We start from the raw sequence: 16073 nt of genomic DNA, 5'->3' as shown, positions 1-16073 counted from the left end.
TGATCACCCAGGTAACACACGTCTTCTAGGCCCCAGAGAGCAGGACTAGCTGTATCATCACACTGCTTTTACAGACTACGAGCACAGACATGAGATCAATGCCTTCATTACACAGATCAGATATAGGGTTCAGACAGTGGTGCTTTCAGTTTTCACATGTCTCATAAACAGAAACATCAAATGGCAGTGCTATCACTCATGTTAGGCCGATTTAAACCAACTGCAGCGTCGGACGGCAGAGCTGTTCCAAAGCTTGATAAGTGTCTTACCAGCATCAGATAGCAAAGCTGTCCCTTAAACTGCACATACATTACAGACTCAGACAGAAGAGATATCACTTCAGTAGCAAATATTTTACGTACATTGGACAGTAGCGTAATCCGCTAAGTGAAATAAACTGTATAAACTCCAAACTCGGGCAACAATTGTAACACTCCAGTGCAGACTGGTGTCAGACAACAGATCTACCTCTGATAAAGTGAGGGAGGCCACTGGTTTGTGAACGTGTGAAGTTGTTGATAGCACCTTAAGGACTTAACTCCAATCAGAGCAGAAAGAACATGCTCAGAGCTGGCTACATTGCAGTTGCTAACCCCAGCAGAATGTAGAATCAGCCATGCCTGTAAATGAGTGAGTGAGGTCCAAGCAGCAGACCCTCACTCTCTGAGGCAGACTGACCTATGGCTGTCTGTTGAAGACTTGAAGACAGCGGGTGTCTTTCAGAAGCCATCTATCTTTGCAGACATCCCTCAGTAGGGTCACCAGATGGGGGGAATTTGGTAGCTCAACAAACCCATGTGACAGTAATTGCCAGCCAGCATCTCTGTCTGTCCCAAACAACAAAGCCCAAATGTAGAAAAAAAACTAATCTTCTGAAAACAACATCCAGTTTCAAACTTCAATGACCAATAGAGCTCGCATAAAAAGCCATGCGTACTCTACATTTGATTTCTCCCTGTAGTATTGAGCAAATTCAAAACCCTGAGCTCCAGAAATGTGCAAAATTATGTTTTTTGTCCAATATTGCCTATTTTTTAGCAAAACCATGTTATGTAGGATCACTCTACAGCAAACGGTCAATGTTCAGAGACGGGGCAGATTTTTAGTAAAAAAGTGAAAAAACATGCATATTTTTCATTCATTTTAAAAATACAATAAAAATCTAAGTTTATTGCATTTTGTAAAACTCAAGCCTTCTGTAGGATGTTCAATTATTTTGCTGACTGAAAATATTCGCAAAATGTTAATAATTTTGCTGTATGCCCTTCCCAGGAATATAAATGAAAAATAGCACACTTAATGAAAAAAATAGTTGTCCACACAATTGAATGAAACCCAAATAACTCGCAAAGAACGCACACCCAATCAGTCTTTCTCAAAATATTGACTCAGACTCTGAAACAATCTTTATTTGCACGCCAGACTTTCTCATTAGGAGCAGCAATTAATGAAAAGTTTCAAAACTCACTTCATCTCAATATCCAATCATGTGTGACTGGAAACCTCGCCCTTCTCGCCTCAGCCCACTATCATGCTGTTTCCTCTTTATTTACTTGCATTATTGTCCTAAATTCTGAATGCAAATACCTGCAGGTAGGGCTATCTTCATGTGTTAGTCTTGTATCCTGTTACTATGTACTGCATTCCACTGCTTCCTCTAGAATGTGTTAGCAATTTCTGAATACCTCCAATCAAACACAAAATGGAAATAATAAATAATCAGACGTGAAGTGCTGTAATATTGCACCGCCTGATTTATGAACATAGCACCAACTTATGCCCTAAGAGCCAGGCCCCCCTCCAACCTTTCTACTAACCTTATTTTGGCTGAAGACAATACATGCACTAGACTGTTCCCCCTTGTGTTTGCTTGTGGAACCAGGGCTTACCTGTTCAGCATGTTGGATTGGTAGATCCGTTTCTCCTGAGTGTTGAAGCAGCTGGTCCTGGGCGCTGGGATGAACTTGTGCTCTGACCGCATAGTGGACGCTGCTGTGGTGATGATGGCAATCCCATCTCGCACCCTGGCGGGAAGGTCATAGTCCCACTCGTCATAGGATACTGAGATAAGCCCAGTGGGAAACTCCGCTGGCACAGTGTCCGTGTCCCCTGCCACCAGGCTGGGTACAATCCAGGTGTACCCGTAGCCAGTAAGCCCCACTGAGTGGGCTACCTCAAAGATGTATGTGGCCTCCTCCTTAGTGCAGTAGAGCAGGATCACAGGACTCTGCAGTTTCTTCAGCTGGTTTTGGATTTTGGAGTCCCCGTCATCCAGGGACATATCAAGTACAATGACCTCCTCCAGCTCCCAGCCCACAAAACTGTTCTCAATGGTGCTTCGTATCTTGTTAACAAAGTCCTGGTAACCAGGAAAGTAGGTGGTGACAATGGAGAAGATGTACCAGTCATACTCCTCCATAATGTTCAACATGACGGAGGCTTGCTGCTCAATGGACGGACCAAACTGGAAGAACATTGAGGATTCCTCCTAAAAACCAAAAGAAGAAAGGGTTACTGGACGAATAAGGGGAATAGGAAGAACTGGTGTAAAAAAAAAAAACATATTTGTACAAGAGCTCTTCTGATTTTTGACTTGCTAACCACCTTTCAAGGACCCTGCTGCAAAGAACACTTTGCCAAGCACATTAGTGTGCTCTTAACAGCTATTTTTATGGATACAATTGCAATAGAAATAAGTCTCATGCACATAACTTACGGGGTGACACCTTATTAGGATCAGAAGAAGTGACTCAAAAACCTTGAAAAAGAAATTCATTTGTGCAGTGTGCTGGAAAATTGATGGAGATATTTACTCTCTTTTTGAGTTAAATAAATGTGAACTATTTTATGGCAGCACTCTGATTAACTAGTTTGCCCATGTTGGACCTTATCCTCTCTTCAAGGTCACCTCAAACTTTTTGCCTTCAATCCCTTCCTTTGCTGAATACATTTTTGCTGGCTTTAGGACTCTGTGCACCTTACCACTGCTAACCAGTGCTAAAATGCTTGTGCTCTCTCCTTCAAACATGGCAAAATTGGCCTGCACCTGATTGGTACACTTAATTTTCTTATACATCCCTATTATATGGTACTACACGAACCCAGGGAATGGAGATTAAATGCTACTAGTGGGCTGCAGCACGTATTGTGCCACCCATGAAAGTTGCCTTTGAAAACAAGTCTCAAGCCTGCCACTGCGGTCTGTAGTGCCGTTTTAAACTGACATTTTGACCTGGCAAAATAAACCTTTTGCCAGGGATTAAACCTTCCATGTTAATACTTATAAGTCACCCCTGTGGTAGGCCCCAGTGGCTAATCAGGCATGGTACATTATATTCAAAAGGTAGGATGTGTCTGTTTAAGTTTTACATGCCCTGCCAGTGAAAAACTCTTAAAATCGTTTTCACTGCTGTAAGGCCTATCTTTTACATTGCCTGACACTGAGTAACCTTATTACATTTAATAAGTACTAACTTTGAATTGGGAGCAGATAGAGATATGCTGTTTGGACTTGAATTAATTGGAATTTAAAATCATCTTTAATGGTAAAGTAAGATTTTAAGTCCTAATTCTAAAAATTCCAGTTTTAGAACGTTGACATTTTCCTAACCATTTGTGCCTTCTGCCAGTATTGTGGTTCACACGATTGTGAATGTCTCTGCTGTTGGGGTTTGCGTATTTCTTTCAGACAGTGACACAAAGGAGAGTAGGGTTGGGCAGGATAGTCCATCCTGCCAGGGTGGCTAGGGGCAGAGCTGTACCCTGCCCCCACTAACACTTGAAAGGGCCTTACCGCCAGCACATCCAAGGGAACTTGACAGTACATTTTGAAACCCTGGACACCTTAGAGCCTGGACAAGCTGAAGGGGAAGAACTTTCCTGAACCAGATGTGGGGCTGGTTTAGGGATTCCCCCACACAAAGGCTGCCACCAGGCATAAATACTGGACCTTCAGAGTCACTCATCAGAACACTCCTGGACCTGTGAAACTTACAGAAGAAGGTCTGCCCTGCTGCTTGAGGACTGCCTTGCTGCCTGAGAAGGAATTCTGGTCCTGCTTTACTCCATCCTAGGCTATCCACATTGGCACCAATGGCCAGCTGGCTTATCTGTGTGAGCTACAGGGACACAACAGGCTTCAAAGACCTGCCTGCAGCTACCCAGCTGAACTGCTGAAAAATGACCTGCCTGGACCTGTGAGTAGACCTGGCTAAGCCTGCTGCTGGACTGTGTTTGAGTGAGCCCATGGTCCACAAGATGTGCCTCCCTAGGTCCTGGACCCTTGGCCGGCATCCAAGAGAAATCCTCGGTGTGTAACTGAAGGTTTCATCAAATCCAGCACAAAATGACTGCTATACAGCTAAGAGCTTCATCGGAACCAACGCTGAGTGACGCAAAACCATGCAAAGCTGCACTGCACAGCTGAAAGCTTCATCGAAACCAATGTTGAGCGGTGCAAAGCCCCACAAAGCCTCACTACAGAACTGAAAGCTTCATCAAAACTGATGCTGGGCAACACAAAGCCTTGCCACACAGCTGAAAGCCTCATTGAAACTGACCTGAGCGACACAAAGCTACGCGAAGCAACATGGCTCAGACCTCGCACTAAGGACATACAGTACAACTCCCAGTGGACCACACATGGTCATTTGCCCTGCCACGCTCTACTGCTGTTGACCTGAACATATAGCATTGTTCCGGGTCAGAGCAACCAGGTACATATAGTTGGCGCTTTCTGCTTCTTGGTGTTATTCCTACTTAAACCTTTAAACTTCAATATCTCCAGTCCTACTGATTGGATTTTTGTTGTTCTGTTATTTTATTTAGAAATTTCTTTTGCTGGGTTTTCACTTTATTACCGTTTGGGTGCTGCATAAATACTTTACACATTGCCCCTAAGTTCAGCCAAACCTCTTTTGCTCCAAGCTACCAAAAGGTTAAGCACAGGTTATTTTAGTGACTTTTTGAGGGTCAGCCTGGCAAGGATTGTGGCTGTTTTCTGATTAGGGTTTCCATCCGCTCAACCGATAACCCAATTTCTTACAGCCCAGAAGACCCAATTGATTTCTATAAACACCAAAGGTTTTCAAAATATAAAATTGTGAGTTTGTTTTGGGTTGCTGAGCCTAATTGTCATCATGGGCTCTCAAAAACTATAAATTGCACCCAACAAGCATTGATGTAGTTTCCATGGTAGGCCAATGTCCAAAGACTAAGCAGAAAAGTAAAAGGGAAGGAAGTTTTCTAGAACACATTGCTCTCAATTCACAAAGGGCCTACACACTCAGGGTGGAGGCTTGCAATTGTGACGGGATCTCCGCACTTGTGGCAGGATCCCCACACCACAGCTTCTCATAGCAGAGATCCTGCCACAGGTGTGGAGATTCTGCTCTGGCTGTGGAGCTTCTTCCCCAAGTGCGGAAGCTCTTTATGAATTGGGGACAATATGTCTAATGGCAGTACACAACATCAACATACCCTGTATTAGCCACCATACTTAACACCAGGTTGACTAGAAACATTGATAACATTGAGGGACTTATTAGCAATCTGTGTTTTAACCTCCCGTACAACTGCCTCCAAACTGGGAACTTATTATATTACAAACAGTACAATTCTAGAAACAGCTGTTTCTTGGAGGAGCCATTGGGGATGAGGGATGCTGTTTTCACGCTGTTCTAAGAAGGATGTTGGTGCACAAAAATCAAAAAAGTCGGATCTCGTGTGTTATGTTGCACTATTCTTATGTACAATTATGTCCAATTTTTAATGGTATCTTATAGGTGTTGGTGTGTAAATATTTTTGGTATGAGATGTGGTGAACCCTTGTGGATTGTGCTGTATTATCTGATTCTGTTAATGTTTGTTCCTATTAGTCAATGCATATTGTTTGCTTCTATTTAAAGATTTGATGGTGTAGTGCTCTTGCTTTGTGTTCTCCCTCTCTCTCTTCCTAACTTCTAGATGTCAGTTACCACCAGCGAGGTCTTTATGGGGAGAGATGGTCTTACCACTAACCCATGCGATGATGCAGTATGTTTGTTGTGCCAATGTAGTAGCTGTGGTGCACCGTTCCTGTCATCTTTGACATGCTCTCTGGATTCACTGGTTTCCTTGCATTCTAACTTCTGTTCTTGGGGATACTGTTGTTTATTTCAAATTTAACCTACAGGACCACATTAACAGAAGCTTTTAGGAGTAATGGAAATAGTACTACAGGAGTACTTTTTACGTACTCTTCTATGCCCTTATGAATTGGTCCAGAAATGTTAAATTCCGTCTTAGTAATAAAAATAAAAAGAGGGCACTCCTTTCTAGTTGTATTATCTATAGAAAAATATTCCCATTTTAGATGTTTTGGAGCTAATTCATAAAGGTAAGTAAGAGTAGAAGTCGAGGTGGGTAGGACTTGGGGGGGGTACGATATGCCCTAATCCTAATTTTAAAAAACTCTTCCCCGACTTTTGTAAAAAGAGAACCGTCCTATGACATTTAATTCAAGAGTGGAAATGCTTCAACTGAAATGTAAGGCAGGGAGTCTCCTGTGCTGTGCAACCGAGGGAGGGGCAAACAGCTACACAAGCCTTCTTGACAAGTTACCTTCTTGCCCAAAAGAAATATGCACAACTGGTTAATCTGCAAATGTAAAGGGTGTCTGGAAGCCGGAATTGGTGGAATCACTTAAAGGTTCCTGATGACGCAGATTTATTCTTTTTGAGTGGTATTGCAATGTAGTTACCAGCTGAGCCATGAAGTGTGTACTTTTAATGGACAGTCATAACAAAAATTGCAGTGTGCAGACTATTACTAACAGATATATTTTGGAATCACTTTAACATAAACCCTTTTGCGCAATTTGTAGCAGCCTACCTTATACTGTGTGTAAATCTTGCTTAAGATGACTTGCCCATTGACAGTGCTTTCTTTCACAGACTGGGATCTGTAGTACTATACATTTACAAGTCACTATTCTCCACTGCATTAACTGGGATTTAACTCTGTGGCTCTCTGGTTAAAGATCCAGCCCTCTGCAGCGTATTAACTAACAGAAGTTTCATAATGTATGGTAGTGCATTTCACACTAACCTATCTTGCATTTATTTTTCATCTAATCTGTGCGATTTTTATGAGCGAGCGCAAAGTGCTCCATCCATAAAATTATCTCTCTTTGGGCTTCAAACCACGCCCAGGTCACGTCAGTCTCTTTCATTTGTTCCTGGGCTTGCTCTTTAAAATCTGCTTGCTTTCATTTGTGAAAGGCATGCATACGTCATGCCTTTTCCAGTGTTTAGCCCACCTACACAGCACCGGTAAACTACTGAGAACATACGAGGCTCCATGTTTTCAGCCTGATTTCTGGACTACTTTATCTTAATTTTTCCCGCAGTGTGATCGCGCTGGGGTTTACATAGCGCGATTGCGCTCCGCTTTTTCGTTTTCAATTTCAGCGTGATCGCGCTGCATTTTACATAGCGCGATCGCGCTGTGTTTTTTTTCTTTTAATTTGTGTGGCAAGAAAAGTTAGGTTAGGAGTTTACAACACAAATAGCTCTAACTCGAGCAAATGCGAGCCCCGTTGCATTGAAAATGCTTGTTATATATAGTTACCTGAAGGGGAAAAAGCTAAAAAGGTTACAGAATATTTCATTTTTTTGGCCCCCAAGCTCACTCACCATGACTCCTTTGCACACAGTTACTATACTTTTTTACATACAGGCAAACATTTTAGAAGAGGACACTGGGAAATAAAAAAAGAGAAATTGAAAAAATATTTCTCCCATTGCCTTCTATTGAAGCAGAGACAATTTCAGGCGGGAGACAGCGAAAATAAATCGATTTATGGCTTTAAAAGTCATTAGTCTCCCGCCTGAATCGTGTCTGTTGGCATGTATGTTTTTAATGCACTTTTGCAATTAGGTTTCAAAGAACCTTCTTCACCCTTGTCCCCTCTCCTTGTTTTCAGCTTAAACATTGGCCTTATTTTCGATTCATAAGAAGCAGATTCGCCAGTAGGCGCTACATAAGCAGCCTTTTCTCACTGTGAACGACATTAGACACAGGAAACTATCTAGGCACGCAGTTTGACCTGAACCTCAACTTTCCACCCCAAACCAATCAAGCTGTCAAAAACGCCAGTTTTCAAACGTTGCTGGCTGAAATCTGCTCTCCAGTCTCGTAGCGTCCACGGAGCTGGTGCCATTCACTGCCGCAAATCTCTGAGGATCCCTCGAAGGACAACTCTGACGCACGCACTGACTGCCCAAAGTTTATAAAGCGCTGGTACAAGTTAAACAAGCATTGGCATAGCCAATAGGACTCGCCTTTGGGACCTTACAAGTATTTAGCCGTCCAGCACATTAAACCTTTAGCAGAAATAAACTGTGTTTTTGCATTCCTTCACACACTTGGCATTAGACTGTAATGGTCAGAACGTCCCCTAGAGGGCACCACAATAAAAGTAGCATTTGGAAGAAACACTGTCATGTAACCATATAGTCAGCCCCTTGAGTGCCTAACCACATGAAAAAAGATAGCATTGCAGTGTAACCGTATATTCAGCCCCTAAAGGGCATAGTGTATTACACATTTTCATACTAGGAGGCCTAATAGAATATTATTACAAACAAGGCCATTAAAACACAAACTACTCCAAGCTGTAAAGCAAAAGCTCCAGCCACAAGAGAGCTTAAAAAGACATTGAATGGTGGGAGAGGTTATGATTTTTGGGTGCTTCCAACCTGGAGTGGGGACCCGGAAGACAATATGAAAAGACAGCTCGTGTTGTGCTGAACATTTTGGTAGTAGTCCCATTGTCCTAGGACCACCACATGCATAGCTATGGGCAAAAATGTGTTGTAAAAGGAATGCTCTGGAAACCATTATGGGGCAAGGTTCCCAAGTGCAGTGAATATTTTAGTATTGGCTCTTCTGCTGTGGGAGAGAGCCACATTGAGGGTTTTCCTTGTGTTTTTTCTTTTTAAAAGGCATCTGTTTGTATATTCTTCAACTACTAAACTTGAGAAGAATTTAGGAATGGGGATGCAGATACAACTGGTGCTCATGTAAAGCACTACAATCTTCCAGAAGAATTTGTGCTATATAATAAAAAATAATCTCTTTCCAACTTGCAGCCTTTGTCGGGTGCAGACTTGCAAAGAAACAGCAAGATGCCAGAGGAAGAAACAACACACCGTCACCAGCAGGAATCAGAGAGGCAAAAAGAAAAATATAGTGTGTAAACACTAAGGTATATGGCCGATCGTGCAATAATTCATGTAACAGGGCCAGTCTCCAAGGCGGTAAGAAAGCAGCCTCAAGGCGGGACAAACCTAAAGCATTTACCTAACAAACCAAAGGAAATTTGAAAGGCAGGCCAAGGAACAAATTAAAGTAATGGGCGTGGTGAAAGCCCACAGAACAGATCACAGCAGGTCGAGAGACAGAGCATGTATTACTATTTGTATTTGCATTAGTACTTGTTAAGAGCTACATGTACTAGGTTTTGTTTTATGATCACTTCTACAATTGAATAGAATTTGGTTGTTAAAAAAACAAGTGGCAGTAAAATATGTAAATTGGGCTCTAATACGGTTTCCAGGTATTTCACATTTTTTGTGCAGCCCTGTAAAACTGGTGCTGAAGCAGGGCACCTGTAGTTTGCACAGGGAGTATAAGTGCCTGATTCTAGTGCAAGAAGGGCTTTAAGTAGACTGAGTCTCAGACCTGGTAGTAATTTAAAACGGATAGCAAAACGGGTCCCTATCCAACACTATATTCATGTCCTTAATCTTTTTCGTTAGACATTGATGACTTCTGAACAATTAATGTAAAAAAAATATTAAGGTTCTCCATGCCAATGATTTAGTTTCTGTATTTTTCACACTTTTCTTAATTTTGCACGCCATAAGAGTGGCAGCTTTTTCCAGGATGTTGTGTTTTTTTTTTTTTTTTTTTTTTTTTTTTTTTTTGTCACCCATTTCTCTTGTATAGTGCATACTTTGAATTGAGATGCCTCAATTAAGAGCTCTGGAGTTGAGACTAAAGGTAGTGTGAGTTTCTCACAGTGCCTGTCAGTGGGTCCAAAAGGAGTTCCGAGTACATGGTCATCCAATCCATGGCCTCTCTACAGAGCACACAGAGACAACCATTGACAAAGCTAGTAGTCCTGACTGGTTTTAAATATTTGACAGTTGTGTTGTCTATCTGGATGAAATAATTGAAATTTCAGAGATACACCAATATGCTGATCAGGTGGTACACCATGGAAATCACATTAATTTAGTTTGTTTTAAGCCTGGTCTATAATTACGCAGGCCATGCCCCCTTTTAGAGCCCTCCACTTTTTCATTGCACTTATAGCCCTGAGTGCAAGGGTCTGATTGACTGGATGGAAAGTTTCATAAGGCTAGCTAGCTTGACTACTGTTCTTAGACCATAGCATGGTGCTCTGCATCTGACAAGCACTGCGCAATCAACAAGTGATAGCAGGCGGCTAAGTGCTTGAGCTTGTGTTGAGCTTAAGCCTTCTGTGCAACCCGGCCTCGAACACCTCTCTATCCATCCAGAACAGCTCCCAGCCACACGTTTTTGTGTGACTTCGTGTCACGCTGTGTGTACAACTGCACTGCACCTGGAGTGTGAGTCTCATTTCTTTGTCCCTCCATGTGTAGAAGTGCATTGCACACTGGGTGTGAGTCTCCTTCCTAAGTCACACTGTGTGCTCAGGAACAAGGCACATCTAGGTGTGAGTCTCACTCCTAGGTCACACTATGTAGACCAGCAGTGCACTGGAGGGTGTGGGTCTCGTGTACACCGGCAATGCACCAGATGGTGTGAGCCTCAATCCAGTGTGACACTGTGTATACTTGAAATGCAACTGAGCATTAAGTCTCACGTCTACGTCACACTGTACATTCCCTCAGTGCACCAAAAGGTGTGAGTCTCAAGCCTATGTGACACTGTGTAAACCTGCAATGCCCCAGAGACTGTGATGTTTAGTCACACGTGGCACTTTGTACACTTCCAATGCACCACAGAATGCGAGTGTCACCCCTAAGTCACTCTCTGTGTACAATCGCGTTGCTCCCTGGGTTTGACTCAGTCCTAAATTACACTGCATGTACAGTTACAGTGCATCGCAGGGTCTCAGACCTATGTGACAGTGTGTACAGCTCTAAGGCACCAGTGTGCAAGTTTCAATCTATTGTGACACTGTGTACACCTGCAATGCACCACAGGATGTAAGTCTTATTCCTAAGTCACTCTGTGTGACCTATTGCATTTCTCCCTGGATGGAGCCTCAGTTTAACATCACAGTGCTTACACACTTTCCTTGGTGTAAGTCTCAATTCTGTGTCACACTGTGTACACAGGCAGTGCACCAGAGGGTTTTGAGTCTTAATTAGAAGTCACACTGTATACATGTGAACTGCACTAAGGGATGTAAGCCTCGATCCTTTGTCACACCCTGTACAACTGTAATGCACCCCATGATGTGTCTCATTTCTAAGTCACTCTGTGTGTACATGTCTGTTGCTCCATTTGTGTGAGCCTCCGTTCTATGTCACCTTATGTGTGCAAGTGTATTGCTCCCTGAAGTTGAGTCTCAGTCCTGTGTGACAGTCCTATATCATGCTGCATGTATACCTACAATGCACCCGAGTGTGAGTCTCACTCTTATGTCATAGTTCTATATAACTCTATGTGCAAAGCTATAATGCACCTATGGGTGTGAGTCTCAATCCATTGTGATACTGTGTTCACATGAAATGCAACAGAGTGTGTGAGTCTCAAACCAATGTAACATTATGTGAACCTGCAATGCAACATAGGGTGTGAGTCTCACTCCTGAGTCACTCTGTGTGTACAAGTGCATTGCTCCCAGGGTGTGAGTCTCAATCCTATGTCAGAATCCGCACATCTGCGGCACCCTATGGGTATACGTTTCAGTCATAAGAAGGACACTGGAATTATGTGGCAGTGAAGAAGCAAGTTATGTGACAGGGTTAAATAAGTTATGCAGCAAGTGTTATTATAATACATAATGCTGCATATTCATTATGTGGCCTTAAGAAAACATCCTAAACAATGCGGACGTTTTCCCATGCAAGCCGAACAATACTTGCCTAAACAACAGCTGTTTTTTTCTCTGCCTAAAACACGTATGTGCGTAAACCATGCACGCGTGGTTAAGGCAGAGAACGGTCTAGTGGGTTGGGACAGGACGTGGTGAGGTAAGTGGGGCTAGGGCAGGGCTTGGGGGTTAGTTTTTAGTGGTGGGGTGAATGTAGGGTTTAGGGTCGATTGGGGGGGGTCGGGTAGTTTTTTTTTTTTTTTAGGGGCAGGGTTTACTTTTTGCGGGGAAGGTTTAAGGAAGTGCAGGAGAGGAAGCAGTGAGGTAGGTGGGGCTGGGGCAGGGTTTAGGGGTTATGTTTAAGGGTGGGGTGGATTAAGGGCTTAGGGTGGATGGGGGTCGGGTAGTTTATTTTTTGGGGGTAGGGGTTGGGAAAGTTTATTTTTTAGGACTTAGGGTGGGTGGGGGAGCCAACGTGTTTATTTTCTTCGGGGCAGGGATGGCAGGCATTGTACTTTATTTTTTAGGGCTGAGGGTGGGGGGGCTGCGTAGGTTTTTTTTTTTTTTTTACAGGTGGGGGAAGGTTTAAGAAAGGGAAGGAGAATGCCGGAGAGGAGGAAGGATCGGGAGAGGACGTGGTGAGGTAAGTGAGGCTGGGGCATGGTTTGGGGGCTTAATTTTTAGAGATGAGGGTGGATTTAGGGCTTAGGGTGGGAGGAGGGGTCAGGGTAGTTTATTTCTTAGGGGTGCATGCGTGGTAAAAGCATGTGTAGAAAAGGTGCAGTTGTGGTTCCGACAGCGTTGTTAAGGCATGTGTGGTTCCGGCATGCGGGGCTATGTCATACAACCACCGCCTTTGTTATATTGACATTTTGTCAGTTTAACACCCACTGACACTAAAGGAATCCCGGCACTTCACAAAATACCAATTTTTTAAAAAGAAACTAAAGTACACAAAGTCACTAGACTAAAACAAAAAATGTAATTACCAACAAGTAATGATGTTATTTTCATACTTAAAATAGTCTGTGTAAATCTTACAAAATTCCTCTCAGCAGAAAACAAGCCTAAAAGTGCCCATTCATTGTAATAAAGGGTGTTCTTGTTTTTCTTGGTGTATCCCTGAGATTTTTAGAACTGGTGTTCAGTTTTGGTTTTAATCTGTGTCTGCAAAATGGGCCTCTTGAAGCATGTCTTTCCATAAAGAAACTGGCTTGCAGATCACCATTTACATGACATATCTATAGACAATCCACCATCAAATGTTTATGTGATTTTAAAAAAGAACATAAAACTTAATTTAAAACTCATTATAGCTCGATGTTGTTATTCTATAAAAATATATTACACACAAAATGTCAGAGTCAGATACCAATTGTCATTGATTAGAGGGACGAATAGAAAGCAAAAGCCCTCAGGTAACATATATAAATATGTTAAAAAAACATAAACGAATAATGTTAAAATGTAAAGCAACTGTGGCATCTTCCATAACTTGGGAGCATGCAAATGAATATGCCACACACAGAGTTCTATAAATGACTTCTTTTTTCTTTCACATACTATCAAGCTCTTCACACATTGCTTCATAACTTTCATAACCCCACATTAACACCTTCCATCAGATTACGTAATTTGTGTCTAGAGTCCACCCAGGACTGTGAGGGTCCTAGCACGCATGATATCAAAGACACTACATCTCCGCCTTTGTTAAATATAAAGTACAAATAACATTAATATCATATTTCTTCAATGATTCGCCTACGCACTGGTCTGCTATATCGTGTGGTATAAGCTAGTTCAGATGCACTGTCATTATCCTTCGAGGACAGAGGCTCATGTATGCAATTTAAATGTTCAGGCAGGGTCACCTCTCTTGTGATGTCAGGAGCCGAACATTGAGCAGGTTTTTAAAGTGTGACAAGTCCTGTGTGGTGGATTTTCTGGGATGATGTGCTGTCACCATATGTTCTTTGCACATCACAACTCCCAATGGGTCAACAGCTAACAGAGTGTCTGTTTTCTGCTTCCGTTTCTGTTTGACCTGTACCCAGTCTCTTTCTCAAAGACTGTTTCCTGGGCGCATCGGCGGTGATCGGAATATGTTTTTAATATGCACCTTTGAGAGGTGTCTGTGACACAAACCTTATCAGCATTTACTGATTGATCCAAAGTCCATTGTAGTAGTTGGGATTCAATGGTTCTCCTAATAAGTAAGTTGACAGGGCTTTCATCAGTGGTGGAGTGAGGAGTTGATCAATAGACACAAAGGGTTGGGCACAGAGCTTGGTTTAGCTGATTCCCTCCATAAACCCTTGCGGAATTACTTCTTGAGGGTGCCCATAAATCATTGAACAAATCCATTGGCTTGGGACCAGAGAGGTGTACTCTTTTGATGATTGACATTGAGTTGAACAAGAACCTTCTTGAATTCTTTGCTACTAAAATGTCAGATTTGAGAATAGTGGGATGCTCCACACTGCAAACATGTCATCACGCTGCTTGATGACTTTACTATGGGGTGTTGACGATAAACCTTCCACCAAAGGAAAATGTGAGTATTCATCAATGACTACCATGAGTTGATGTCCATTTTCTAAAGGCCCAAGAAATCAGCTCCACCTTTCTCTTAGGCATGCGCAGGATGGTTAGACATTGTCAATGGATGCTGCGTCACCTTGGGGGGATAAACACTTACAAAGGTGGGATGCTTTTTCTTTAGGTCTTTCTCAACTCGTTCACCTAGGCGAGGGAACCACAGTCCATGCCTTAAGGCCCTTTTGGTGGTTACAATGCCACCCTGTCCTTCATGGGCTAGCACAATGACTTGCTGTCTCAGGCTCACATGTGTGACAATTCTCATGCTTCTCAATACAGCCATACAGCAGCCCTCATCCTACTGGACCCATTGTCCGCCTTCGACATGGTATCACCCCTGACCCTCTGCTCTAGACTCCACACAGCTGGCATCCGTGGAAAGTCGCTACAATGGATATGCTCCTTCCTGTACGGCAGAACACATAGATTCAGACTCCCGCCTTACCTGTCAGAACCTACGGAGATCAGCTGTGGGGTTCCACAGGGCTCCTCCGTGAGCCCCGAACTCTTCAACATCTACATTGCCCCATTCGCATCCATCATCAGGAACCATGGGCATAGAATTGTCTCCTACGCCAACAACACCCAGCTGATCATCTCACTGACTGAAAACCCCACAACTGCCAAGAAGAATTTCCACAACAGGATGGAAGCCGTCACCGCCTGGGTGAATGGAGAGCTGCCGCAAGCTCAACTCTAACAAGACTGAGATCCTCATTCTGGGATCCTCCACATCAGCCTCCCAGTGTCCAGCCACCCTCTGCACCCCCTCCACCCCAACAAACCATGCACTCAACCTACCCTTTATCCTGGATTCATCGCTCACCATGACCCGCCAAGTCAACTCCGTCGCATCCTCCTGTTTTGACACACTCCAACTTCTCTGGAACATTTACAAATGGATCCCAAAGGACTGCTGCAGAACCGTAACACATGCCCTGGTTACCAGCAGATTCGACTATGGCAACTCCCTCTATGCCGGCACTACCCAGAAGAACCTCAAGAAATTCCAGCACATTCAACACACCTTCGCCAGAATCTTCCTGGACATTCCCTGCTGCAAACACATCACCAATCACCTAGGAGACCTCCAGTGGCTTCTTATCGAGAAAATAATTAACTTCAAACTCTCCGTCCACGCATACTAGGCCCTCCATGACCTAGGACCCATCTATCTCAACCACTGCATTACTTCCTATCCCCCACCAGAACTCTCTGCTCTGCTCAACAAGCACTAGCCACCGTACCCCGCATACAAAGACCTCGACTGGAGGTAGACCCTTTGTCTACATCGCGGCAAAGAGCTGGAACACTCTGCCCCTGCACCTCAGGCAGTCACCATTGTTGCCTCAATTCAGGAAGGACCTTAAAACCTGGCTCTTCAACTTAAGCCCAGAGGACA

The 16073-nt window shown here is 43.3% G+C and overlaps 1 protein-coding gene across 1 annotated transcript in view; it reads right to left on the bottom strand.

Annotated features, from left to right (window-relative positions):
* GRIN2B (glutamate ionotropic receptor NMDA type subunit 2B) overlaps window positions 1-16073 on the bottom strand; it is a 396105-nt gene that overhangs the window by 265041 nt on the left and 114991 nt on the right. The window contains exon 4 of the mRNA XM_069231240.1: window positions 1890-2488. Within this exon, the coding sequence (XP_069087341.1) occupies window positions 1890-2488 (599 nt within the window). The remainder of the gene's footprint in view (window positions 1-1889; window positions 2489-16073) is intronic.

The sequence above is a fragment of the Pleurodeles waltl genome, chromosome 4_2, assembly GCF_031143425.1.
Source record: "Pleurodeles waltl isolate 20211129_DDA chromosome 4_2, aPleWal1.hap1.20221129, whole genome shotgun sequence".
Lineage (NCBI taxonomy): Eukaryota > Metazoa > Chordata > Amphibia > Caudata > Salamandridae > Pleurodeles > Pleurodeles waltl.
This window is presented reverse-complemented; position numbering and strand designations above follow the sequence as displayed.